Source organism: Amphibalanus amphitrite, unplaced genomic scaffold (genome assembly GCF_019059575.1).
Source record: "Amphibalanus amphitrite isolate SeventyFive unplaced genomic scaffold, NRLGWU_Aamphi_draft 000105F_arrow, whole genome shotgun sequence".
NCBI classification, from domain to species: Eukaryota; Metazoa; Arthropoda; class Thecostraca; order Balanomorpha; family Balanidae; genus Amphibalanus; species Amphibalanus amphitrite.
Window position 1 is genome coordinate 59,877 of NW_024881600.1, and position 25,750 is coordinate 85,626.

At 47.0% G+C, this 25,750-nt stretch overlaps 1 protein-coding gene across 1 annotated transcript; it reads left to right on the forward strand.

Annotated features, from left to right (window-relative positions):
• Positions 1–2,623: 2,623 nt before the first annotated feature.
• On the forward strand, positions 2,624–17,136 carry LOC122380729. The gene is made up of 3 exons (XM_043364137.1): positions 2,624–2,841; positions 16,003–16,368; positions 16,636–17,136. Exons 1-3 carry the CDS (start codon positions 2,656–2,658, stop codon positions 16,699–16,701), a joined length of 618 nt encoding a protein of 205 aa, XP_043220072.1. The 5' UTR covers positions 2,624–2,655; the 3' UTR covers positions 16,702–17,136.
• Positions 17,137–25,750: the final 8,614 nt, after the last annotated feature.

Below are 25,750 nucleotides of genomic sequence, written 5' to 3' on the forward strand. Positions count from 1 at the left end.
AATGCCGATAAGTTTCGCGAGGCTACACCGGCCGGATCGCCCACTGTGCACTGGGGTCTGCGTATAACACGCCCTACTGGGGGGGGGCTCTTCATAGCCCCCCTCCCCTCCTAACTCCGAAACTACTGGGCCGATCGTCAGAATTCAAACGGTTTCTGATAGCCCTGGAAAACTGTCGAGCAAAACCTAATTTCATTGACCTCGAGGTCACCGATGACGTCACAGGTCAGGTCAAAGTAAAAATTATTAGCATTTTGACTTGTTCACATTTTGGGCTCTGGCCGCCGTCTTACAAGTCAGATCAGGCTCATTTTTTGTTTACACACTCGTGAACAGCCCTTGCCGACCTGGTCACCCACGACGGGAGGTCCCCGGATGGTTTCCGAGGCCGGTACTATTTAGAGTTTAGACAGCACTTTCCACGTGAAGAGTGTCCGCTGCTCGCCCCGTCAGTGCTATCATGCCCTCTACAACGCGACTTCGGTGTTCATTTCGCCGGCACCCCCACACCGTGTCCGGTCGGTCGGTTCTGCGCTGACACCGTTAGAGGCTTCAGTCGGTCGGTGGGTCGGCGCCACCAGCTGTTATTGGAGTGTGACGGCTGTCCTGGAGCGCGCACAGCACACCTGACCGGCGCGCCCACCCAGCCGAGGTGTCCTGCTGGCCGCAGCTGCTGTCCGCCAGACGGAACTCCGTATACCTAGTGAGGCCGCAGGGAAACTGTGTCAGGAGCCAGCCGTCCAGGCGCCAGTCAGCAGAGAGACGATCCGACACAGACGGTTCAGCGAAATGGAAGGGACGAAGCGGTGTATTGCCATGCAGGGATGGTCTGTGTTTTCCTTGTGGCTCCTCCCACAGCACTGTGGATAATTTGTTTGGTTCGGAGCAGCTCGGCTCCCGGGATGCGTCGCGGAGGTGGTTAGTACTTGGTACCGACCCGTTTTGTCACCATGGAACCGGCACCTGGTCGGCACCAACACCGGATATCTTGGTGTTGATGGCGAAGTCATGCTTTGCAGTTTGAGACAGGACTCGTGGACAGATTGAGCAGACGGTCGCGAGGTGTGGTAGATTCGAGGTGAATACGAAAATGGCCTTGCGTCAGAAGATAGATAGGTACCAAGAAGAAGGCGCGGCGGGACTGTGTTGCCCTCCCCCGCTTCCTGGAGTGCAGCGTGCGTGTTGCCACTGTCACTGCTGTCACTACCGTCATCACTGTCATTATTGTCACAATTCCTCCCACATCGTCTGAACCACCGATGCCCGATAATACTTTTGGACAGCGATCCGCTTAGCATATTCATGAGCTGCGACACGGGGATCTTTATGTAGGGCAGCAGGGAACCGACGCTCAGAGAACTTGACAAACAAACTCTAACGCTTCGAACTCTGCCCTGATGCATATCATAATAAGGTGATCAGGCTTGGTTCACCTCTACCTCACACTATAGCTGCTGGTATGTCAGTGGTTCTTACAACAGAGCCCGAACAAATAATTCATCTCGGCTCCACCTCAGGCCGATATGAATCACATTAAAGACATGCTGTCTGAGCTATGTCCGATTTTCCACCCGGTACTTAACTACTGTCCTGACCGCTGTTGGTCGACTATGAGCTCCCGCCCACTGTCAGTGGGTCAATACAGCATACACGGACAACTTTCAACGTGATAAATTCCACAAAACGCAGGCTGTTTGAAATAGACAAATACTATTTGTTAGAATTGTGTTTTTTCCGGAGCAACGGGAGCAGTCTTCGATAGGGGGTGTTTATCATATGTTTTAGCTGGCCAGCTAGGTTCAGCATTCTGTATGCACAATGCAGATGCCCGCTGCACGTACAAACAAGCGGTGCCCTTTAGACGTGACGGTGTCAAGTGTGCCATGGGTGTCCATTTCCGCAAAGTCGGGGGTGCCCGAGCTCTCCAAATTCCTCGCCGGCTCGGCCGGCTTGGCTTTGGAGCCTCAACAGACCGCGCGGGTCAAGGTCACCGCTAGGGCGGCGGCGGATTTGCTGCGCCCGGGCACCCCCAACTCGGTAGAAATCGACACCTATGTGTGGAACAGAAGCTAATAGAGATTCGACAGTTCTAGCATAAAAAATATTCAAAACACTAGCTTTGTTTATTAGTTTTGGGAGCTTTCGAAAGACACCAATATTTATAGCTACATTCGACAGTTCATTCTTTTAAATGGAGTAAATCCCGGACGAAACGATCTTGGCGACGAAAATGACAAAACGTCACTTCGAACCTAAGCAGCTAAGGTTGCCAGTCATCCCCGAGTGGCTGACGTGCAGTCGGTTTTTTAGCTGAGGTCCGTCAGCTCGGTCCCAAGTATAAGGTCTGACAGTTCGTCCTAAGCTGCTGACGAACAGTTGGTTCTTAGTAGCTGACGGACAGTCGGTTCTTAGTAGCTGAGTTATGTCAGCTAGGTCCCCTAAGTAGCTAAAGGGGGGCTGACAGTTTGTCTGAGTGGCTGAGCTGACGGACAGTTGGTCCTGAGTGGCTGGCAGCCTGTCCTGACTGGCCGACGGACAGTCTCTCCGGTCCTGATAAGCTGACGGACAGTCCCGCCCCGCGCCACCTTCCGCGCGCGGCGCGCCCGTACCAGTCGCCAGTCGCGGCGCAGGTGCGGCAGGCGGAGCTCCGTCACCATGGCACGTCTGGCGCTCTGGCTGGTGGCGGTGGCCGCCGTGGTGCCGCTGGTGCTGGCCGGTGGTGCAGACTCGCGTCGTGTGTCGGCTCGCACCCTGAGCGGCTTTCCGCAGCACTTTTTGCACCCGTTCATCAACTTCTGGGAGTTCCACTTGGATCCGGAGGACTTCCCGAAACTGGATGGGGTAAGCGAGGGTCGGTTTGTCCGCTTTTGTATTCAACAGTTCGTTTGCTGTGCTCAGTGTTTTATTACCGACTACTGTGATAAAGGTGCTACCAATATCCTGTTACACCATAGACTTCGGTATGTATGGGTCTATGGCTATTGGCTATATACTTAAGTTAGGTACATATCCTGCGCTATGGCTAGAGGCGTTGTAACTCCCCAGACAAGTTGTAAATGACCGTAACAAATGGTATATCAAACCAGTAGTAAGGCGCCTTTTAGGGCGACAAACAAGCGACCGTGAGGGTGAAAACATACACGTGCGGTGCACTGCGAGGGGACATTTGCAACTGACTTGTGCACGGCACCCTACTTGCCGGCCCCTTGCCGCGTGCCAAACTTGAACGCAATCAGCCCAGCCGTTCTCCATATTTGGAAGCGACTCCTGCACGTGCGCACGTGCAGTAGCACCCAAACTGTGACCGATGACACATGAAAATGCATCGCCCGGTGGGTACCTACCTCATGCAAAGTTTCAGCGCAATTGGCCCAGTTATGGCTAAGTAATGCAATTGTTACAAAACTGATACCTCTTCTCCTTCCATGTAGCACGAGCATTAGAGATCGACCACATGCCCTTCGGGAATACACTGAAAACAATTTAACCCAAGGCCCGCGAGTAAACCGGTATTTTGCGGGTACCCCTATATCCGCAACCATTTTTAACCACCCTCCCAGGAGTACAGTAAGGTCCCATTGCAGTGTAGTCGTCCCTGCTCTCAGCGGACTTGTTCGCTGACAGCGGTTATATCCGCTCAGAGCAAGTACGACTACACCGCAATGGGACCTAGCACTACTCCTGGGAGGGTGGTTAAAAATGGTTGCGGATAGGGGTACCCGTAAAACACCGGTTTACTCGCCAGCATTGGGTTAAATTGTTTTCAGTGTAGTTTAGGTAGAAGGGACGAAACTACTCTACAAAAAAACTGCGCCAATGAATCGATCCAGTGGTTGCATACTGCGGAGATATAAACCTCGCAGAAGCATAGGAAGAAAAAAAAAACACGTTCATGTGGGGCTCGAGAGTCGATCGAATCGAGCATCCTTCTTTATGTGTCTTGGCATCGAACTTCGAGGGAGATTTTTCCGGTCTGGATAACGCGTGTCTCCTGAACCGCTTTGGTCTGTGCTCGATTAAGTCCCGTTTTGTACAGGCTGATCTTTCATTCCTACTCAATGTATGTGCATTGCAGTGGGATCGACTGCCCCCCAACATATTGCCTTGCCCTAGCAGTCCCAAATAGAATCTCTCGACAGACATAGATGTACCCGCAGCGTTCGATCGTGTCACGGTATATAGAGAACTGATCGTGTGAATATTGTGAAGTCGGGGTTCACTGTCCGTACCCCTGTGCTTTGTAACCGCTTCTTGCAGCATACACCCACCGTTGACATGTTGGCACCATCGTGTTCTGCTTTATCGGACATCCGAAGGCTAGCGCTCATTCTCAGTGAACGTAAATGTGATATGCTGTCTTCATCGTCGTGTGCATATGCTGTGTCTTCTGGTTTACTCCATGATGTAAATGGGCTACTAGGCCTGCAGTAGGCTAGTGCAAGTACATAATACAGAACACAGAATATGCAGAATGCATATCTGACCTATAAAGTCAATACCTACTCTAAAGGCATCCAGAGTCCTCTGGATGCCTTTAGAGTATGCCTGACAGAACTGCCGTCAACATTTATGTTTTTGCAGAGAAGGCTTTTTAACCCTCGCCAGGCGAGGGCCTCTTTCATAACACGGACGGCGAAGGGGGGGGGGGGGTACGACCCCCTCGGTGATTGGCTCCTAGGGCACTTAGAAACGCCAAATTTACAGGGTAGGTCTCGCCATAGGATCCATAAGATATCTCGATCCATAGATCGATAGGAGATGTCGCCCTTTTGAAAATTTGGTGACTCTAAGTCAATATTTAGGGGGGTTTTGGGCATAGGCGGCGGAACGGGGGGGGGCACCGAGGCACCATGCCCCTCCTTGATTTTTCCATTTTAACCCGCGCACCGACGCGACGGGGGGGGGCGGTTATCGCCCCCCTCCCCCTGAGGTTTTTCGTGAATAGCGGGAAAACCGCGGCGCGTAGCGTCACGAAATTCAGTATGACTATTTTCTCATAAATTTTGCACATGATGTGCAAGTTTGAACCTTCTAACTTTAAAGGTCAGGTCACCAGGTCACTTTGAATGAACCAACCTCAAGTCACTTTTTGCAACTTTGTCGCCTTTGTCGCCGTGACGGACGCCTTTGAAAGTCGCAAGATGGCAAGATGCTATTAGGTCATTGGTAGTTATAATTTGTATATCTCGGAATTTTGATATCGGTGACCTAAGTTCAGGTCAATTTCTCGACTTCCTCATTATAACCCTCGCCGGACCTATTGGTTTTCTACATACGCGCCGGCCGGAGGGGTACGACCCCCCTCGCCGTTTCGCCCCTGGTGGAGCTAGCACGTCGCGGAAAAAAACGAGCGTGTGCGCCGTTACGAGACGCAGAGATTGGTACCCAATTTTAAGGTCCTAGGTCAACCGGTGACCTCTGAGGTCAGGTCAAGTGCCCCAAGGTATGGTTCAGTTTTTGGTGAATAACTTCGCAAAAAACGGCCACAGAGCCGCGATTTTGGCAGCATCGTGTTCGCCTTGCTCAGGCGCGTCGAATGATATACTTTTTGTTCGGGTCAGATCAACTTAGGGTGTTGACCTCAGGTTAAGGTCAGGTCAGCACCCCCAGGTCACGAAGTTGGTCGAAAGAGGTCATGTCGCATATCATTCGATTCGGCAGGTCTTCCTGAGTCCATTGGTGACTTTCCCGACTGACTCGCTTGCTCAATATGAGAGGGAGTTATTGACGAAAAACTAATATGACCTTGATTACGTCATAAATGACGTCACACAAGGTCAGCATTGCAAAAGTGACGCATCTTACCTTGCAAGGAGTGCATCAAATCACGATTCTGTGTGCTTGATATAGTTGGAGATCGTTCCCGGCGCCAGAATAGCAGTTTTCATTTTTCCCCATTGACTTATAATGGTGAGGTCACGAAAATGACCTGACCTCATATGACCTTTAGGAAAAATCTGAGATAAACAAGTTGTGAGACTCATAATGGATACTAGATCCTGCAAGTTTCATTTCCCTGTGACATCTCCTCTAGCAGTGAGGGCGTTGCGAAGTTGCGACATCTGAAGACCGTGCAGAGGTTCACTTATGACGTCATAGGTCAGTGACCTGACCTGACCCAAAAATGCGGTTGGTGTCAAAAGATCCTGCTTGAATCAAAGGTCAGGTATGCCAAGTTTCAGCTCTCTATCGCCAGCGTGTTTGGAGCTATCGCGAAAAAAAACCTATGGGGGCGGCACCCGCCCACCCACTCGGCCGGCGAGGGATAAGTCAACGCGGGAAAAATCAACTCCCTATATACCATCCATGACTTCATATACGAGCAACCTTCACTACCTTGAGGCCTGTTTTGCTGTTGTCTGTCAGCTGTCAGGCCTATAGCGTTGAAGATACAGAAAAACGTTTAATACATACAAGGTGTAGAATTACAAGGTGTAGCGAAAAAATCCAAAAAGTTGTTTGACTTTCGAAAACCCGGAACATATGTGATAGCCCTTACCGACTACTAATCACATGCCAAATTGTAGATCGATATTTCTCCTTTTGGCCAAGATATAGCGAAAAAACTGTTCAAAATTGATGACGTCAAATTTTCAAACTCATTTTTTAGCAATTCTAGACCACGTAGCGCAAAACAAAGTTCACCATTAGGCTCACCGTGACGAGCTGCATCGAATCAATACCCATTTTATGCAGCAATATCAACTTTGAAATTTGGCCTTTTTTGACCTGGCATTGACCTGACCTCCACCAGGAAGTGCCCCAACCATTCCTAATAGTCTTATAATCGATTAGTTTGAAATGAAAAATTGGCCATAAAACATACATCACACAGCCCTAGTAAAATTGGGTTCATGTGCTGACCCTTGGTGACCTGACCTGTGACCTGACCTGGTGTTATCAGTGACCTCTAATAGCAACATATGCACTAGGCAACTGACGCCCTATTGCTGATTTTCGATAAAATGCGTTTTATTCGATGTTATAGCGCATTCCCTAGAAGACCCGTGACCGGCAAAACATCTTATCTTTGACCTGACCTGCGACTTCATCAGTGAACCCGAGATCAATGAAATTAAATTTCCCAAGACAGATTTGACCATGGACTTTCGAACGACGTTTGAATTTTGTGGATCCGTCCAGTAGTTTCGGAGATACGAGGGGAGGCAAAAAATAGCCCCCCCCCCCCCCACCAGGTCGCGTTATAAACAGACCCCACCAGGGCGCGGGTTAACATTAGCCCTATGGGCGTTGCATGGAAAGAAAGGGACCGAAAGTCGGCAGTGCTCCCCCGCCCCTCCTTAATTGAAGGTGTTCCGCTGCTACTGGTTTTGGGGGGTATAAGTGCAAAAGTTTCGCTTAAAAATGTCATAAGTTTTTCGCTTATAACATTGTATCTAATAAAGATAGAGCAAAAAAAGAGTCCGTGCGCATCGAATGATATCCTTAATTTGTTACCAATTTTAGTGAACTTAGAATTGTCTTAGAATTATTAAAGTAATTAATCAAGTTTAGGTTAATCAAAATGCATTATATTGCATATCATTCGAATCGCCAGATCACAAGAAAATCAATGACACCATTTTTGAAGCTCCGGCCTCCATGTGTGCCAAGTTATTAGCAAAAACGTAGTTTGACCTTAGTTGACCTCAGTTGACCCGACCCAGGCGTTCTTGCAGCTTGCAAACACCAACTAGATGTCAATCAAGGTCAACCCGCCAACCCGGGTCGTTCAAGGTCAGGGCACCAGGTCACGTCAAGTGACCTTACCTAAGAAAAAGTGCCAATGCTATAGCTACTCGCTATAGCTACACCGACTGAACGATCGCAATTGATATTTATAAAATTACCTATAAAATATATATCTCGGAATTTTGATATCTGTGACCTAAGGTCAGGACAGTTTTGTAACCTCTCCATTATAAGTCAATAGGAGGAAATTGAATGGCGTCTGTTTTGGATGAATGCTCTCAAAGACACTACCAAACATCGGGATACAAGTTAACTTCACACATTGCATAGGAAAATTTCACCTAAAACCCCTCCTGATGTCACAGAGATCATCTTAGGTCACGAAACGTCCCCAGCAGTTTTTGACAATAACTTTTGATAGAGACATGCTAGAGCGTTGAAAACACCCCAGATGTGTTCAGCTCGACGATACGGATCGGCTGATACCTATGCAGGATGGATTTTCCGGTCAGGTCATCACCTTGACCTGAGGTCAAATTTCCAAATGACCTTTCAATTCAACGTCAAATTATAGTTCATTCGACGCGTCTCGACAAGAGGAACGCGATACTGGAAAAATGATGTCTAGAATCTCTAGAGTCAAACGTTAACATTTTTTTGCAAAACTTTTTTTTTGTAAAAACGTTTATTCTGGAAGTTTTCCCTCTGGAGGCTAAACAGTTGACCTGAGGTCAAATCTAAGGTCACGTTCCAGAAAGAACTTTAAAAGGGCTATCGAATGCGCTTTTCCGCAGCGCTGTAGGTAGCTCTATGAGTTCCCAAGTTATGTGCCTGTGTTTGGAAAATGTTTTAGATAGCCAACGTTTTACCTTTGCTTGCCTCTGGTGGCCTGACCTGATCTGGCCTGATATAGAAACGAACAAAGTGTCTTTGCCCTGTTTTTGGACGCTCTTTCGATTGCCGCCTACCGAGTGTCGCTACGTGGCCCAGGAGCCGAGTTAGAGGGGGCATGAACCCTCCCCCCCCAACACGACACGGAAAACTCAGACCACCAGCACGGCGCGGGTTAACCCGTACCCTGTTGGATATGGGGGTGGGGGTGTTTAACCCTCGCCGGCCGAGGGGGTGCCGCCCCCCCCATAGGGTTTTTTCGCGATAGCTCCGAACACGCTGGATATAGAGAGCTGAAACTTGTCATACCTGGCCTTTGCTTCAAGCCGGATCTTTTGACACCAACCGCATTTTCGGGTCAGATCAGCTCACTGAGCTATGACGTCATAAGTGAACCTCTGCACGGTTTTCAGATGTCGCAGCTTCGCAACGCCCTCACTGCCAGGAGAGCTTTCACAGGGAAATGAAACTTGCAGGATCTAATATCCATTACGATTCTCACAACTTGTGTATCTCAGATTTCTCCTAAAGGTCATATGAGGTCAGGTCATTTTCGTGACCTCACCGGTCACCATTATAAGTAAATGGGGAAAAATGAAAACTGCTATGTACCTAGTCTGGCGCCGGGAACGATCTCAAACTATCTCAAGCACACAGAATCGTGATTTGATGCACTCCTTGCAAGGTTACATGCCTCAATTTTGCAATGTTGACCTTGCGTGACGTCATTTATGACGTCATTAGGGTCATATTAGTTTTTCGTCAATAACTCTCGATCAAATTGAGCTAGTGAGTCGGAAAAGCCACCAATGGACTCAGTCAGGAAGACCTGCCGAATCGAATGATATGCGACATGACCTACTTCGACCAATTCCGTGACCTGGGGGCGCTGACCTGGCCGTGACCTGAGGTCAACACCCTAAGTTGACCTCACCCAAACAAAAAGTATATCATTCGTTGTGCCTGAGCGAGGCGAACACGATGCTGCCAAAATCGCGGCTCCCCCTCGGCCGGCGCGTATGTAGAAATCCAATAGGTCCGGCGAGGGTTAACCCGCGCCGGGCCGGTGCTCTGAGATTCCGCGCCGGGCCGCGGGGGTGTTTGAACACCCCCCTTCTAACTCGGCTCCTGGGCCACGTAGCGACACGCGGTAAGCGGCAATCGAAAGAACGTCAAAAATAAGGACGAAAACACTTCGGTCATTTTTTGGGTCAGGTCAAAGGTCAGGTCACCAGAGGTCACCAAAGGTAAAAGGTTGACTATTTCAACATTTTGGAAACTGCCAACGGCTATCTCGGGAACCGATAGAGCTACAGCGCCGCAAAAAAACGCATTCGATAGCCCTTTTACAGACCTTTCTCAGTAATGTTCTCAGATTTGACCTCAGGTCAACGGTTTAGCCTCCAGAGGGCAAAAACTCCAAAAATAGCCGTTTTTACGAAAAACGTTTTTTTCGGCAATGACTTTTGACTCAAAAGAGCTATGACATTACTTTTGCCAGCATCGTGTTCCTCTCGTCGAGACGCGTGGAATGAACTATAATTTGACCTTGAAAGGTCAACTTGAAAATTTGACCTCAGGTCAAGGTCATGACCTGACCGGAAAAGGTCATGTTGCATATCAGTCGATCCGCAACGTCGAGCCGAACACATCTAAGGCATTTTCAGCGCTCTAGCACGCCTCTATCAGAAGTTATCATCGAAAAACTGTTCGTGACCTGAGATGACCTCGGGGACATAACGAGGGGTCACAGTTGCAATTTTCTGGTTCAGTGTGTCTATTTTACCTACATCTCGATGTTTGAGAGTGTCTAGAATAGCGTTCGTGCAAAACAGACGCTTTTCAATTTTCTCCCATTGCCTTATAGTGGAGAGGCCGCAAAATTGACCTGACCTTAGGTCACCGATATCAAAATTCCGAGATAAACATTTTATAGATAGTGTTGCTGTAATCAATCGCTGAAAGTTTCAAGGCAATCGTTCAGTCGGTGTAGCTATGACGAGCATTCTTATTTTTTCTGAGGTGAGGTCACTTGGCGTGACCTGGTGACCTGACCTAAGGTGACCTGGGTCTGAAATTTTCACAACATGTGCGGAAAAGATGCACGAACAGGTGTGGGAGCGCCGCCGTTTTTGAGATATCTGCGAAAAACTGCAAGGGGGGGGGTGTTCAAACACCCCACCCCCCCGGCCCGGCGCGGGTTAAACACCCCTCCGGTTTTTTTTTGCAAATATCTTCAAAGTGGCGGCGTGAAGCGACATCACTTTTGTCATACCTTAGAATACATATTTTCTGCAAATGTTGTAAAATTTCAGACGAAGGTCTCTCAAGGTCACATCACAAGGTCCCATCAAGTGACCTCACCTCAGGAAAGGTTCCAATCCTTGTCATAACTACACCGAGTGATAACCGTCTTAAAATTGTCAGCAATGGATAGGGAAACGGTATGTATGTGGCAGTCGTGGCTCCTCTTTGTGTCTCTGAGGTCATCTCAGGTCAGGAAAGGTGTTCAACTGTTTCTTGCTAGTAATTTGTGATAGAGGCATGCTAGAGCGATGAAAATGCCTTAGATGTGTTCAGCCCAAAAATACGAATCAACTGATATGCAACAAGACCTTTTTGGTCATGTCTTAGGCCATGACCTTGACCTGAGGTCATATTTTTTAGTTAAACTTTCAAGGTCAAATTATAGTTTATCCGACGCGTCTCGACAAGAGGACACGATGTCGGTAAACGTAAGCTCGTGCAGAGTTTGTGACGAAAGTTAGTGCAGAAAAACCCTTTCCGCAAAAGCCTTTTTTGACAGTTTTTGTTCTCTGGAGTCTGGATGCTAAACTGTTGAAGCTAGGTCAAATCTGAGGACAGTGAGCAGAAAGAGCGTTGAAAAACCTATCGAATACGCTATTCCGCGGCGCTGTAGCTCTATCCGTTTTTGAACTATGCGCCGCTTTGTCGAAAAAAAAATTCGAATGTCGAAATAGGCGAAGGAGTTAGAACGGGGATGTTCAACCTTCCTCTCCCCAGCGGGGGTAGAAATCCGAGACCCAGCGGCGCGCGGATTAATAACCAAGTTACTACGCATAACTACACAAGAGATCGAGTCATCCCTTACCTAATAGCAGCGCCAGCTGCCTATATAGGTATAGGCTTATTGTAGGTAAACCTACACAAGCACTCAACAATCACGCAACAGTTGTTTTCAACAATCTACTGCTGCGTGGAAACGTTGAAAAAATGATAAAAGGTATGCCTCGTGTTGTGGATTCCTTTGTTGTTTACGAGCTATGGGTCATGTAAAATCAGGCCTCTCCAACGCCACTCACTGTCCAGACGTAAATATGCGTAAAATCACATCAGAATGTCCAAAAAAGAAACATTTTACTTGAACCTTGATAGTTAATCTGTCTTGAAAAATAAGCAAATGTCACCATTTACATTCCTGATGTCATTTAGAGCACCTTCTGCGCGGCTTGTCAGTGTAAGGTTCAGGAGCCAAATTAGAAGAGGAGCTTTCAAACACTCCCGTCATTTGGTGTTCGGCACGTGATATTACCGCAGATCATCTGAACTTTGTTAGAGATGCTCTACGCTGTGCCTCTTTTGTGTGTGTGACTGCTAACAGCAGCTCGTTTTCAGTGTGTCCGGGGCAGCGTTGTAGTTGCGTGGATGTGAACGTTTCCAGCTTTGCCACCACCAGTGTGTCTTCAGCTATGGTGTGATCGGTGTTGTGCCTGTGGCTAGGTATCAGATTGGGCCATCTCAGCCCTGCTGTGCGTGGTCACTGATGTATGGGCACTGTTCGCTGTTCGATGTTTCAAATGTTTCGCGCGACGCCTACGAAAAACATTTGCATATGAGGTGATAGTATCGAGTTTTTGGCATGTCTTCTGGCGCCTGGCGGGTCGGGCCGGGCTTTGACCCCCGCCTGTAACGCCCGGCGACATCCGAGCGGTGCTCGCTGGGAATCTGATGACAGGACCACCCGACCAACTCGGTGGCAAACGGACACACTCGCACACGCTCTTATGAAAAATGCAGCGTTTCATGTGCCTGACCTGCGCATGACACTGGTTCCTATATTACATAACGCAGCTGAATGGGGGTGGAGGGCGCTAAAGATTCAAATTTTGACATGTTTACCGGCGGGGCAGGGCTTTGAACCCCACACCTAACGTCCCGCGACATCCTTACAGTGCTCACTGCGGGTAATCTGATGACTGTCAGCTGACAAACTTGGTCGTGAAACGGGCACACTCGCACAGCTCTGGTAGCCTATGAAAAATGTAGCGTCTCATATGCTTGACCTGCGCATGAATTGGCTATTCAATATTACATAATGCGGTTGACTGGTTGTAGGGGAGAGGCGTTAAACAATTCACATCGAGCACAATCTGGGCTTTACTCATATCTCTATGCTAAAGGCACATACTTTTGCGGATACCAAGCGTAAGTATACATGATGTTGTTAAGTGCAAAACTTGATCAGATCAGGTCACGAAAGGTCAGCTAGCTTAATCAGGGGCTGAATGGCAAGGAGGTCCAACGCCCCCCCCCCCCCTTATACGTTCGCGGCTGGGAAAACACCGATACGGGCGAGGTTTAAGCTGGATAACAAAATCAAATACACTCATCCAGGGTTGTGCTTAACTCATGAGTCGAGTCAGAAATTTGAATCAACTCTGACTCAACTGAGTCAGATTTGTGTCGTGTCGGATAAAATGTGGAGCTGTTGAGTTGAGTCAGAGTTGAGTCGGACAAAAGTACAGGGTGGGATGGACAAATTGAGACAAGTTTCTACGCGGTTGTACGCCTCGGCTATAACCGCAATCTGATTGGTCGCATCGCTGGCACGGCCCTCAGATGCTATAAAAGCGAGGGTGACCCAAGGTCAGGTCAAATCATGTCTGGTCGCGGAGCCGAGTACGATCGCCGAGCCGCCGTGCTCCAGGCGCTGCGCGCAGGGAGGAGCCCGGCGGAGATCAGCGAGTTCCTGCGTGTCCCACGGAGCACGGTGTACCGCATTGCCAAGCGTGTGCGGGCGCAGGAGGGCGGTGGAGATGGCGAGGATGAAGGAGAGGTGACTCCCGAGCGTAAAAAGCGTAAATCAGGGCCTGGGAAGAAGAGAACGCCGGCGTTTCTGCAGCAACTCCAGGCTCTGATCGAGGAGGAAGTCACGAGAGGAAATCTCTCAGGATCAAGGAAGTCTCGTGACTTCCTTGATCCTGCCCTGGATCAAGGAAGTCACGAGAGGAGCTGGATATGTCTTCCAGCAAGACTCAGCACCCGCACACGCAGCCAAGGAGACGCAGGAGTGGTGCCGGCAGAACATGCACCTGACGTGGACCAAGGAGTTCTGGCCCCCCAACTCTCCGGACCTCAACCCCCTGGACTACTTTGTCTGGGGCGAAGTTGAGAGGGTCTCCAACAAGAGCCCCCACCCCTCCAGGGAGGCTCTGAAACGGACCATCGAGGAGACGATGGCGGCCATGGGCCGAGCTGTCGTGAAGCGCGCGTGCGGCAGGTTCAGGAGCCGGCTGGAGAGGATGGTGGCGGCAGAGGGAGGGTTTATCGAGTGAGAATGCTCTACAACGATGCCAGTGTCACGAAATAAATATATTTCTGACTGATTGTTTTTTTTTTTGGTTAACCGGCAAACTGCATTTGAATTGATAAACACAATGTGTCTCAATTTGTCCATCCCACCCTGTACTAAGGTGTTGAGTTGAGTCAGAGTTGAGTCAGTAAAATAACTTTTCACATTGAGTTGAGTCAAACATTTAGGAACATGAGTCAGCTGACTCAACTTTCTAGAAAAAATATATAAAAGCTTTGCATTGCCCCCCCCCCCCCCGCTTAACAACTTAGCCCTGGCCCTGCTGCCGGATTTTTTTCACCCCTCCCCCCCCCCCCCCCAGCTCAACAACTTTTTATCTGAGTCAATATGAGTCAACTCACTTGACTCCACAAAAAATGAGTTAATTTTGAGTCGACTCATATTTTCATTGAGCCGCTTGAGTCATGAGTCGAGTCAAAGGCAAAATGAACTGCTTGTTTGAGTCAGAGTTGAGTCAGAGCTTTCTGAAGTTGAATGATGAGTCGAGTTTGGCAATTTTTTTTAGTCGAGCACAACCCTGCACCCATCGAACACATACGGTATGACATTTTATCTGGAACACACAGCCAGACATCATCGTAAATAGTCGGCTTAGAGGAGGTGCTCAAAATATATACCCGTCGCGGAACGCCGACCGGGTAAACTCCGCTCGACGTCGCTGTGTCTCATACGTCACTGTGTCTCGTCATTCTCCGCTGTTTTTTTTTTTGTCTTCCCATGCTCCGGGTAAAACTCTCTACTACCAGCTCTAGGTGAACAACTGTCTCCGGCTCACATCTGACCACAACTGTCATTTTGAAACGAGACACGGAAGTGTCGTTACGAGAAGTCCGGGCTTTAAGCCACGGCCATGCCTGACCGCTTATCCGCAAAGCTTTATTTAGGTTTACCATCTTTGGGGCACAGGAACTCAATGACAGGCGCAGTTGTGTGGAGACACATCGCCTTGTTGAAACCAGCACCGGAGACGAGTGACTTGGTCATGCATTGCATAGCCGGCCAAACGACGACTGCAGAATCCTTTAGAAGGCGGTACCTTCCTCGGGTCCGCCAAACCACAGTGTAATTGAAGGCACTTCCATCAACGATATCCACTCAGGCATGACTGTTTTTCTGAGTGCCTCAGTGTACTGATCCTGTGTAGGTTCTAGGAAACCTGTATCACCGTATTCTTGCTTTTGCATGCGCGCCATGAATTCGCTATGTTGCAAAGTCATCCAAATGAGACATACTTTTTAACGATTACATCGTTTCGCTTAGATGTTCAAAAAGGGCTTGAATATAAAACGAATGATTTTGACCGAAACTTTGACCAGGCTTGTAAACCAACACTCGAAATCAAAATATATTGGCCTATCTTTGCACGCTTCGACATTCAGTTTATATCAGTCCAAAATGATCACCCTGTAACAACATAAAACTGAATTGCAAGCTGTAGTCAATTTCGAAAGAATTGCAAGTTTTTAGTCTTTCTTAGTACATACAACGCTTCCTTTGTGTACATGACAAACACATCGAAGCTGATGCAGCGGCGCATGTATTTCTGCATCACTCTACTATTATGTGTGTTATTGCAGATGATGCATGCACTACATGCGATAATTATCTGTTGTACAGTGTACGTACATACATGACGTCATGTTTGATCAATGCTTGAAGCGCTGTCTTTATGCCATCTGTCGCACACACATACTTGCCACAAAGCGTTTATCTGTTACCACTTACCACTTACCACACAATGTGGCGTGTATGTAATTCTTGCTAGCGCCGATGTTGTTAGTAATGATGTCCCGTCCTGCCGACAGGTCTCCAGAATGGTTGGAACGGCTACCATGGGCCTACTCATGTGTCTGGGCTGGCTGGGCTACCTGCCAGTAAAATTCCAATCAAAAACAGACACGGACCGGATTCAGCATGGAGAAGACATTCAGAAGCTGCTGCGGAACTGGCTGCCCCACCCGCCGGGTGGCCCCCCTGGCCGGCCGCCGGGGGGATCCTATCTGGGCCGGGGCGTGCCGCCGAATGGACGCTACGGCCATCAGCAGCGGGTCCTCGCCCGTCGGAGGGGACCCCTCGTCCGCAGCTGGGCCGGGCCCGCTCCCCAGTATCGCGGCGATATTCGAGGCGGCATTCAGTCCCCGCGGCGTCCCTCCACTGCCTCTAACCAACCGGTGAGGGAGCCACAGTGAGACGTGATAACGCTAGGTTTCTTAGCTGCTGCTGTGAAAATACATTATTATTAAATGAATAGTTACTTTGTTACATTTCATAACGTGATTTATTTTCCAGTATAGTTACTTATGCATTTTTCTTTTTTGTCTGGATAATCTTTCTAGAAATGTGATTAAATGGCATATACCTTTGAGCTTTTTGAGATCCTGCATATCAACACCCGTATAATAAAGTGCCTCTTTAACGTTCAATTTTCTACTCTCTAGGTGGTCGCCCAGCAGAGAGGTCCCGCCGGCCCTCCGCGGCGGGGAAGGCTGTCACCACTCGGCTGATGGTCCGGCCGTCTGATGGACCGAGTCGGGGTCCCCGGCAGCCGCCCACCCCTCCATCTGCTGAGCGGAGGCCACTACACCACTGGGATGACGGCGGGCACCCACTCCGGACACAGAGAGAGGACAAAAATAATATCGCCCAAGCGCGAGGTGCTAACAGATGAGCGTCAGTAGAGTGTGTATGTGTGTGTTTTTCATAAGGTATTAAAATGATAGTTGTTTTAAGAAACAGCTTACATCAACAAATGCAACATCGCTTAGTCCTGCTTAGGGCATGACTGATATTGTTAAATGGGCATAATTTATTGTTAATAATTTGGATATTTATTGCCTCGTGATAAATAACATCGCGAATAATACCTTATAATGCGTAGGTTGTTTTGCTAACCAAATGATACGCTTCAGAGTAGAATACAATATATCCCATAAAATACAGGTGCAATGCATAAAGTATGAAGTAGGTACAGGTTCAATGTAGAAATACAATGGCAGTGCCATGCAGGGTTGTGCTTGACTCATGAGTCGAGTCAGAAATTTGACTCAACTCTGACTCAAATGAGTCAGATTTGAGTCGAGTCGGATAAAATGTTGAGCTGTTGAGTTGAGTCAGAGTTGAGTCGGACAAAAATATTAAGGTGTTGAGTTGAGTCAGAGTTGAGTCAGTAAAATAACTTTTGACATTGAGTTGAGTCAAGAACATTTAGGAAAATGAGTCAGCTGACTCAACTTTTTAGAAACAATATATAGTATAAGTTTTTCATTCTCCCCCGCTTAACAACTTAGGCCTGGCCCTGCTGCCGGATTTTTTCACCCCCCCCCCCCGCTCAACAACTTTTTTTATCTGAGTCAATTTTGAGTCAACACACTTGACTCAACAAAAAATTTGAGTCAAGTTTGAGTCAACTCATATTTTCATTGAGCCGCTTGAGTCATGAGTCGAGTCAAGGGAAAAATCATCTCCTTGTTTGAGTCAGAGTTGAGTCAAGACATTCTGAATTTGAATGATGAGTCGAGTCGGCAAATTTTTTTGAGTCGAGCACAACCCTGGTGCCATGAGCACTTAGGAATGAAGTGGCATGCCATCAAGACTGTCAGAAGTTGTTTATGACAAGAATAACAAGCTTATTACAGGAGAAGCAAGCTCGTTTCCTTGCTTTTATTTACTTATGAAGTGTAACAACAACAGCAATTTACTTATGAAGTGTTACACAACAAGTAACAAGTTCCTTGTTGTGGACATGCTTACTGTAAATATATAAATAATTGTGTTCAACTGTGTAAAACACCGTCATGTTTTATATCCTTGAAGTGTTTGATTTAGCCGTCAGATGTTGCACGGACTACCTACTTAATTTGAGCACCTTACGTTGCTGTTATACTGTACGACTCCGTACATTATGGGGTAACAAACTGATGCATTTAGGAAACACCACAAACAATTACCATTAGTTCTTGCTCAAACGCGGACATGATACAGTCGCCCTACATCGTTTTTGTGTCACGATATAATGGATGGTGTCGTATGGGAACGCTAACCTCATCCTTCTGAGCCACTGAGACCATAATCGCATTAGTCTGAGCCGCTTTGGTGTGCGGAAGATTATATCAAATCTAATGGTATTCACATGTTCTCAGCCTGCGGTATGTATTTGGGACAGGGCTTAGAGGAGCGAGAGAAAGACATGAAAAGAAATAATGATATGAAGAGAAAGACGAAGGCCTTGAATGATCGTCATTGTCATTTTATGGGGCGAAGAGATTGAGAGCGTTTGACCTAAAGACGGGTCGGTTTCTCCGATTGTGACTATTCACATGGTTCGTGGAAGCAGACGCAGGAGATTCTATCAGCAGTCTGGTGACACCAATCGGTTTGGGGAGTGGTAGCGCTCGAAAACTACTAAAGTTAACCCTCGCCCGTAAACGGCGATCTGCCACCTTCGCCCATGCAGGGGGGGTTGGTGCGACCCCCCCTTGGCGTTTGAAAACGGAGCGTCGTAGAGCTTAGCGGAAAAGACCAACGGATTGCTCTCGCCGAGATCTCGCGATTGGTGGTATATTTTTTGGTCCTAGGTCAACATTTGACCTACTTTTGACCGGTCAAAGGTCAAATTTTCGGAAAAATAGACTTTTTTCAACTTTCCGCGGCGATTGCGGCAAAACGGTGGGAGATATCGACTTGAAACCTTCACTATCGTGTTCCTTGATCAATTCTCTATCGTTTGGTATGTATTTCGTTTCCCTAGCTCTAAAAATGGCGCGTTGGGAGCGCCGGAAGTCGGCAAGGTCACAGTCGGCGGCAGAAATTCGAAAAATCAAAATTTAAATTTTTGAAATCTGATTGTATTTTTGGATTTGGAAGGTCCATTTGCTCCCTATAGAAGCTAATATTGCTGCATATTCCCATTGAGGTGACAAGAATTAGCAAAATAGTGGTTCGGGCGCTTTTCAAAAATAGTACCGGACGCTGTTCCTCTTGTGACGTCATAGCTCCGTGACCTGACCTGACCCGGTCAAGTTTCTTATACCATATGATAGCCAATACTTGCCCCAACATGCATGGGAAGTTTCATCACGATCCATCAACCGATGTCCGTACCACCGGCAGGAAACCTCGGGCGTTGGCACTCAGTTTGTGAAAATCCGGCCGGAGGCTGTTCCCTTTGTGACGTCATAACTCCGTGACCTGACATGACCCGGTCAATTTTTTTTTTATCAAAAGATGCGCAAGGTTTGCCCCATAAAGTACCCAAAATTTGGCGGCGCTGCGCGCCGCCGTTTTTGCACTATTTCCGAAAAACCTCAGGGGGGGGTTGCACCAACCCCCCTACATGGGCGAGGGTTAACCCGCGCGGGGCTGGGGTCTCCAGCCGAACGCGCGGGGCTGGGGGGGGTAAATTTTACCCCCCCTGTTATCTCCCGAACTAATGGTCCGATTTGGAAAATTCAAACGCCAATCGAAAGCTCTCATCACGAACTACTAAAAACATGTACTTAATTTAAAGTTTGAGGTCAAGGTCAAGGTCAGGTCAAGGGTACAAATTGCAAGTTTCTACAGTATCGGCCTTGCACCGTAGTTGCCGAAGAATGGAGTCATGGACTGAGACTGATCGCCCAAAACGTGTTCTTAGGCTACCAAGACAATATTCGTTGCATACAATATCATTCAGAGGTCAAGGTCAAGGTCAGGTCAGGTCAGGTCAGGTCACCAAAAACAAAATATAGAAAAGGGCATGTGCGACACATGTTTTATGGGTCATTTTACTCATAGAATTCAATAGGCACACTCAATAAGTGATATGGACCACCTCTGAATGAATTTCAGGTCGAGGTCAGGTCAAGGTCAGGTCAAGTGAGGTCAAATTTTGAAGTTGGTTGTTAAGGCCTAAAAAGGTGTCTATCTCATGCAGTTTTTCGCGGCGAATCGAATGGTGCTATTTTTGTTACCGTACGAGGTCTAGAACTTCCAAAAAAGTCATTTTACAAAAAAATTGTGTGTCGTGACGTCATAAAATTTTGAATAACTCCCACATTTTTTAACCGATTCTTCTAAAATTTGGTATGTAGGTGCACATAGACCACTTCTCTGACATATATTCCGGTTTTTTCGATAGACTCAAAATTTTGGATTTTATAATGATTTTCCCAAAAAAGTCAGTTTTTTGAAAAAATTTAGTCCAAAATCCAAAATTTTCAAAAAACTGAGATAGCCATTTGATAGACAAAGTAAAATTACGCATAACCTTTTTTGTTACGTCTTGATTCCTTTAAAAATGAAGATGTTAGCGGCGTTTGAACTTTTGCCGTTTTTGAGGCGAAAATGGCGAACATGACGTCACTAAAACGTCAATTTCTCAAAAATTTTCCGACGGATTTCGCTCAAATTTTCAGGGAACGTGTCAAATTGATGTAGGAAAAGGTACTAAAATTTTGGCGGCGCTGCGCGTCGCCGTTTTTGAGATATCGCAAAAATTCGCGAGGGGGGGTAAAATTTACCCCCCCAGCCCCGCGCGGGTTAACCCTCGCCCGCACATGGGGGGTGGTTGCCACCCCCCCCAGGTAGTCTTTCTGCTCTGCACTCAACATTTTTAGAGCTAGAAGGCTGATTTTTCGTATAGCTGCTCCTCTATCCTTTCTTGATGTCCACTGAAAATTTCAAGTTTCTGTGATTTTTGGTTTCGGAGATATGACCTTGTTTTTCAGGTCATGTCATGACCCAAATGGCCAATTCTCAACATCTTGCGTTTGCCATGGGCCTTGTGAGCTTTTGACACCCTGATTTCGGCCTTTTTTGCCAGTCTTACCTCCCACCTATCATGGAACATGTTGTTCGACGAGGTACAGGGGTCAAGGTCAGGGTCAAGGTCAACCTAGGTCATCTAAGATAATTGCGTTTTAGGCAAGCTGAATTTACTTTTTGTGAAGTTTTTTTTTACTGCATTTTTGGTAAAAGCTTCTCAGATCATGATTTCATGTAATATGGACCCAAAAACAATCGGTGCACACATCAGTATACACACAGATACACACAGACATACAAACACATATAATTGACCTTGACCTAACTTGACCTGAAATGACCTCAGCAGCAAAATTCTGGTCGGGTAGTGTGACAAAGAGGTTCTAGCTGGCTTGGCACCAGAAAACAGCATCGTCATCGGTATTTGATAAGCAGCGCACTTGATATCCAACGGTGACCCAAAACAGCAACATTTTTTAGTTTGACCTGACCTGGAAGGTCAATGACTGACCTGAGAAGGTAAAACTGGGTATCATTGGATTCGTCTCTTCCCAAAGAATCTTTTTGGTCTTTACCGCTAAGCTCTATCTCCAACAGGAACGAAACGGCGCGGGGGGGGGGTGGCAACCACCCCCCCCCATGTGCGTTCTAGGATGGGAAAATGGCATGTGCGGGCGAGGGTTAAGTCATGCGACAGCTACCGTTAGGTGGTGTGTGATTTTGTGATTACATGCTAAGACCGCCTTCACAGAGACGCGGTATTTTCCTTTCATTTACGCATGACTGGGGTATTTTCCATAACGCGAGTGACTGAAGAGGGGGGAAGGGGCTCTCGAGAGCCCCCCCCCCCCGAACTACTGGCCCGATCGTCAAAAATCAAACGGCGCCTGATAACCCTGGAAAAACTGTTAATCGAGACCTATTTCCATTGACCTCGAGGTCACCGATGACGTCACAGGTCAGGTCAAAGTAAAAATTATCGACTTTTTTGCTTGCTTACAATTCAGGCTCTGGCCGCCGGCTGACAAGTCCGATCAGACTCATTTTTGGTTTACGCACTCCTTGATATATGCGTTAGATACCGTAAGGGTACCGAACTTTTACTTCGAATTTTTCAGGCCAAGGCCAGGTCATCCTAGGTCACGAAAATTGTAGGTATATCATGTATCGGTCACCTGACATATGTTTCATGGTCCATTTTACACGTAGATTTCGAAAATAATGTCGTCTGTGTCATTTTAGGTCAATTTCAGGTGAATTTACCGGACGTCAGGTCATTTTCAGGTCAGAAAAGGTCAAATTTTGAAAATGAAATTGTTCAACAAAAAGTGTTTATCAGATGCAGCTTGAGCTGAGGAACACGATGGTGCCATTTATATTGCTATACGATGTCAAAAACGTACTGAAAAATGGTTTTGAAAAATATATAATTGTAAAATTTTGAACATAACTGTTATCATAACTTGGCTATTTTTGAAGATATTGGGCTAACACTTGCTAGGATAGTTCATCAGTGCATGTTCTATCACATGTATTCGGGTTTTTGCGAAAAATTAAAAACTTTTTGAAAAAATCAAAAAAATATATAGGTATTTGTAATTGCAAAAACATATTCTCAAAATTTTCAAAACTGCGGAAATTCGAGATAGCATTTTGACAGCTACGTGTATTTGTAGTTCACTGATGCAAATAAATTGGATCTAGCTTTAAAACTGAACTCTAGAGCGTTTGCCGTAATTCAATATTTTGTATCAAAATCTGCCGATATGACGTCACTCTGACGTCATTTTTGGCCAAACTTTGTTAGCTAGAAAGTTGAAATTTTAACACAAGGTGTCAAATTGATGCCGCTGAGGGTACTGTAAGTTCCGTATTGATCCATGAAACGGTTTAAAAAATATTGCCGAAAAACGGGCGGGGGCTCTGTAGAGCCCCTCCCCCAGTCATGCGCGGGTTAACCCGCGCCAGGCCGGGGAAAGGGTAGAAAAGGGTAGGGCGGAAAGTGTACACCCCTGCAGTTTTTCACAGATATCTAAGCCGCCATTTTTTTTTTGTTCGGCAGGCGCGGCGCCACGGATTTTGTCCAGGATCGGCAGAGCTAAGGGTCTCACTCCAAGGGGCTTCCCAGCAGCGAGACCTTTTTGTAATACCCATCACAAAAAGCATGCATTCTTTTGTACCGGTTACTTTTCTTTGAACAAAAAGAAATAAAAAAGTGAATTTTACTTGAGCATGTCGATATGTTCAACGATCGAGATGAACATATCGAGCATATCGGTGAAACTTTTCTCAAATTTACCATGGGATGGGTGGGGGTGATCTAAAGTATTAACCCTAGAACGCCTAGGGGGGGGGGGGGGTTGTATCAACCCCCCCTGAGGTTTTTTCGAAGTGCACGCTAAACGGCTTGTCGTAGCGGGCTGAAATTTTCAATACCCTCTGGGGCAGCCTTTGCGCATCTTTTGCCGAAAAAATTGATCGGGTCATGTCAGGTCACGGAGTTATGACGTCATAAGAGGTACAGCCTCCGGCCGACAGTTACCAAACGTGTGCGCCGAATCCCTAGGTTTTCTGCCGGTGATACCCACATTGTTTGATGGATCATGATGAAACTTCCCATGCATGTTGGGGCAAGCATTGGCTATCGTGTGGTGCAAGAAAATTGACCGGGTCAGGTCAGGTCACGGAGCTATGACGTCACAAGAGGAACAGCGTCCGGTACTATTTTTGAAAAGCGCCCGAACCACTATTTTGCTAATTCTTGTCACCTCAATGGGAATATGCAGCAATATTTGCTTCTATAGGGAGCAAATGGACCTCCCAAATCCAAAAATACAATGAGATTTCAAAAATTTAAATTTTGATTTTTCGAATTTTTGCCGCCGACTGTGACCTTGCCGACTTCCGGCGCTCCCAACGCGCCATTTTTAGAGCTAGGGAAACGAAATACATACCAAACGATAGAGAATGGATCAAGGAACACGATAGTGAAGGTTTCAAGTCGATATCTCCCACCGTTTTGCCGCAATCGCCGCGGAAAGTTGAAAAAGTTTGATTTTTTCGGAAAATTTGACCTTTGACCGGTCATAAGTAGGTCAAATGTTGACCTAGGACCAAAAAATATACCACCAATCGCGAGATCTCGTTGAGAGCAATCCGTTGGTTTTTTCCGCTAAGCTCTACGACCTTCCGTTTCGAAACGCCAGGGGGGTCGTAACACCCCCCCCCCCTGGTCGTTCGTGTTATGAGAAATGGCCTGGTCGTGCGAGGGTTAACCCTCGCCCGTATCGGTGTTTTATCAGCCGTGAATGTTTAAGGGGGGTTCGTTCGACCCCCCCCCCCGCTATACGGGCGAGGGTTAAGGTGCTACACACAGAAAAATATTAACACCGTTAGCGGTGTAATTGCACAGTACATATCTGAGCACTTGAGGAAAGTTAATTTAGTCCCTTCCCCGCTTAAATTACTCGCGCTTCTAAATGAACACCAGGAAGAAGGTAATAGAACACTGTTAGGAGGGTTGGGTGTTTTACTACATGTAGCATTACTACATGTGTTTTACTACATGTAGCAAAACACCCAACCCTCCTAACAGTGTTCTATTACCTTCTTCCTGGTGTTCATTTAGAAGCGCGAGTAATTTAAGCGGGGAAGGGACTAAATTAACTTTCCTGAAGTGCTCAGATATGTATTGTGCAATTACACCGCTAACGGTGTTAATATTTTTCTGTGTGTACAAAAACGCAGTATGTTTAGCATCTACCCAAGAGTTCGTCTAATTTTACACTTGAACGCACACATTTTCTTCGTTTTCCGTTCCTCTCAGGCTGTCAGAAGCCTTTATTTATACCGGTGTCCGCGGCCTCCTCCAGAAGTTTCTTTTCTTCTTATGCTTCCGCAGAGGGAGAGGGCTGCATGCCTGCATGTCATCATCGGCCTTGTCATAGCCGAAGTTCTACGGATCATGCCTAAGAGTGACCTTATGTGTAGGGTAATTTGTTCGTTACAGTTATATATATATATATATATATATATATATATATATATATATATATATATATATATATATATATATATATATATATATATATATATATATATATATATATATATATATATATATATATGTTACGGGCCATATGCTAACTTGGGCAGTATGCAAACTACCCGGGCAGTAGGTATGCAAACTACCCAACAGCCCGGGCAGTATGCATACCGCCCGGGTAGTATGCATACTACCCGACCCCTTGGGCAGTATGCATACCGCCCAAAAGCGGTATGCATACTGCTTACTGCTTGCTGCATACTGCTCTATCTCCAACAGGAACGAAACGGCGCGGGGGGGGGGTGGCAACCACCCCCCCCCATGTGCGTTCTAGGATGGGAAAATGGCATGTGCGGGCGAGGGTTAAGTCATGCGACAGCTACCGTTAGGTGGTGTGTGATTTTGTGATTACATGCTAAGACCGCCTTCACAGAGACGCGGTATTTTCCTTTCATTTACGCATGACTGGGGTATTTTCCATAACGCGAGTGACTGAAGAGGGGGGAAGGGGCTCTCGAGAGCCCCCCCCCCCCCGAACTACTGGCCCGATCGTCAAAAATCAAACGGCGCCTGATAACCCTGGAAAAACTGTTAATCGAGACCTATTTCCATTGACCTCGAGGTCACCGATGACGTCACAGGTCAGGTCAAAGTAAAAATTATCGACTTTTTTGCTTGCTTACAATTCAGGCTCTGGCCGCCGGCTGACAAGTCCGATCAGACTCATTTTTGGTTTACGCACTCCTTGATATATGCGTTAGATACCG

What these genes read in the sequence shown, in the direction of transcription:
- LOC122380729 (XM_043364137.1), top strand. Translation starts at nt 2,656, where the DNA reads ATGGCACGTCTGGCGCTCTGGCTGGTGGCGGTGGCCGCCGTGGTGCCG. An exon ending in ACTTCCCGAAACTGGATGGG is followed by an intron (nt 2,842 to 16,002) that starts GTAAGCGAGGGT and finishes TCCTGCCGACAG; the next exon opens with GTCTCCAGAATGGTTGGAAC. An exon ending in CCACTGCCTCTAACCAACCG is followed by an intron (nt 16,369 to 16,635) that starts GTGAGGGAGCCA and finishes TCTACTCTCTAG; the next exon opens with GTGGTCGCCCAGCAGAGAGG.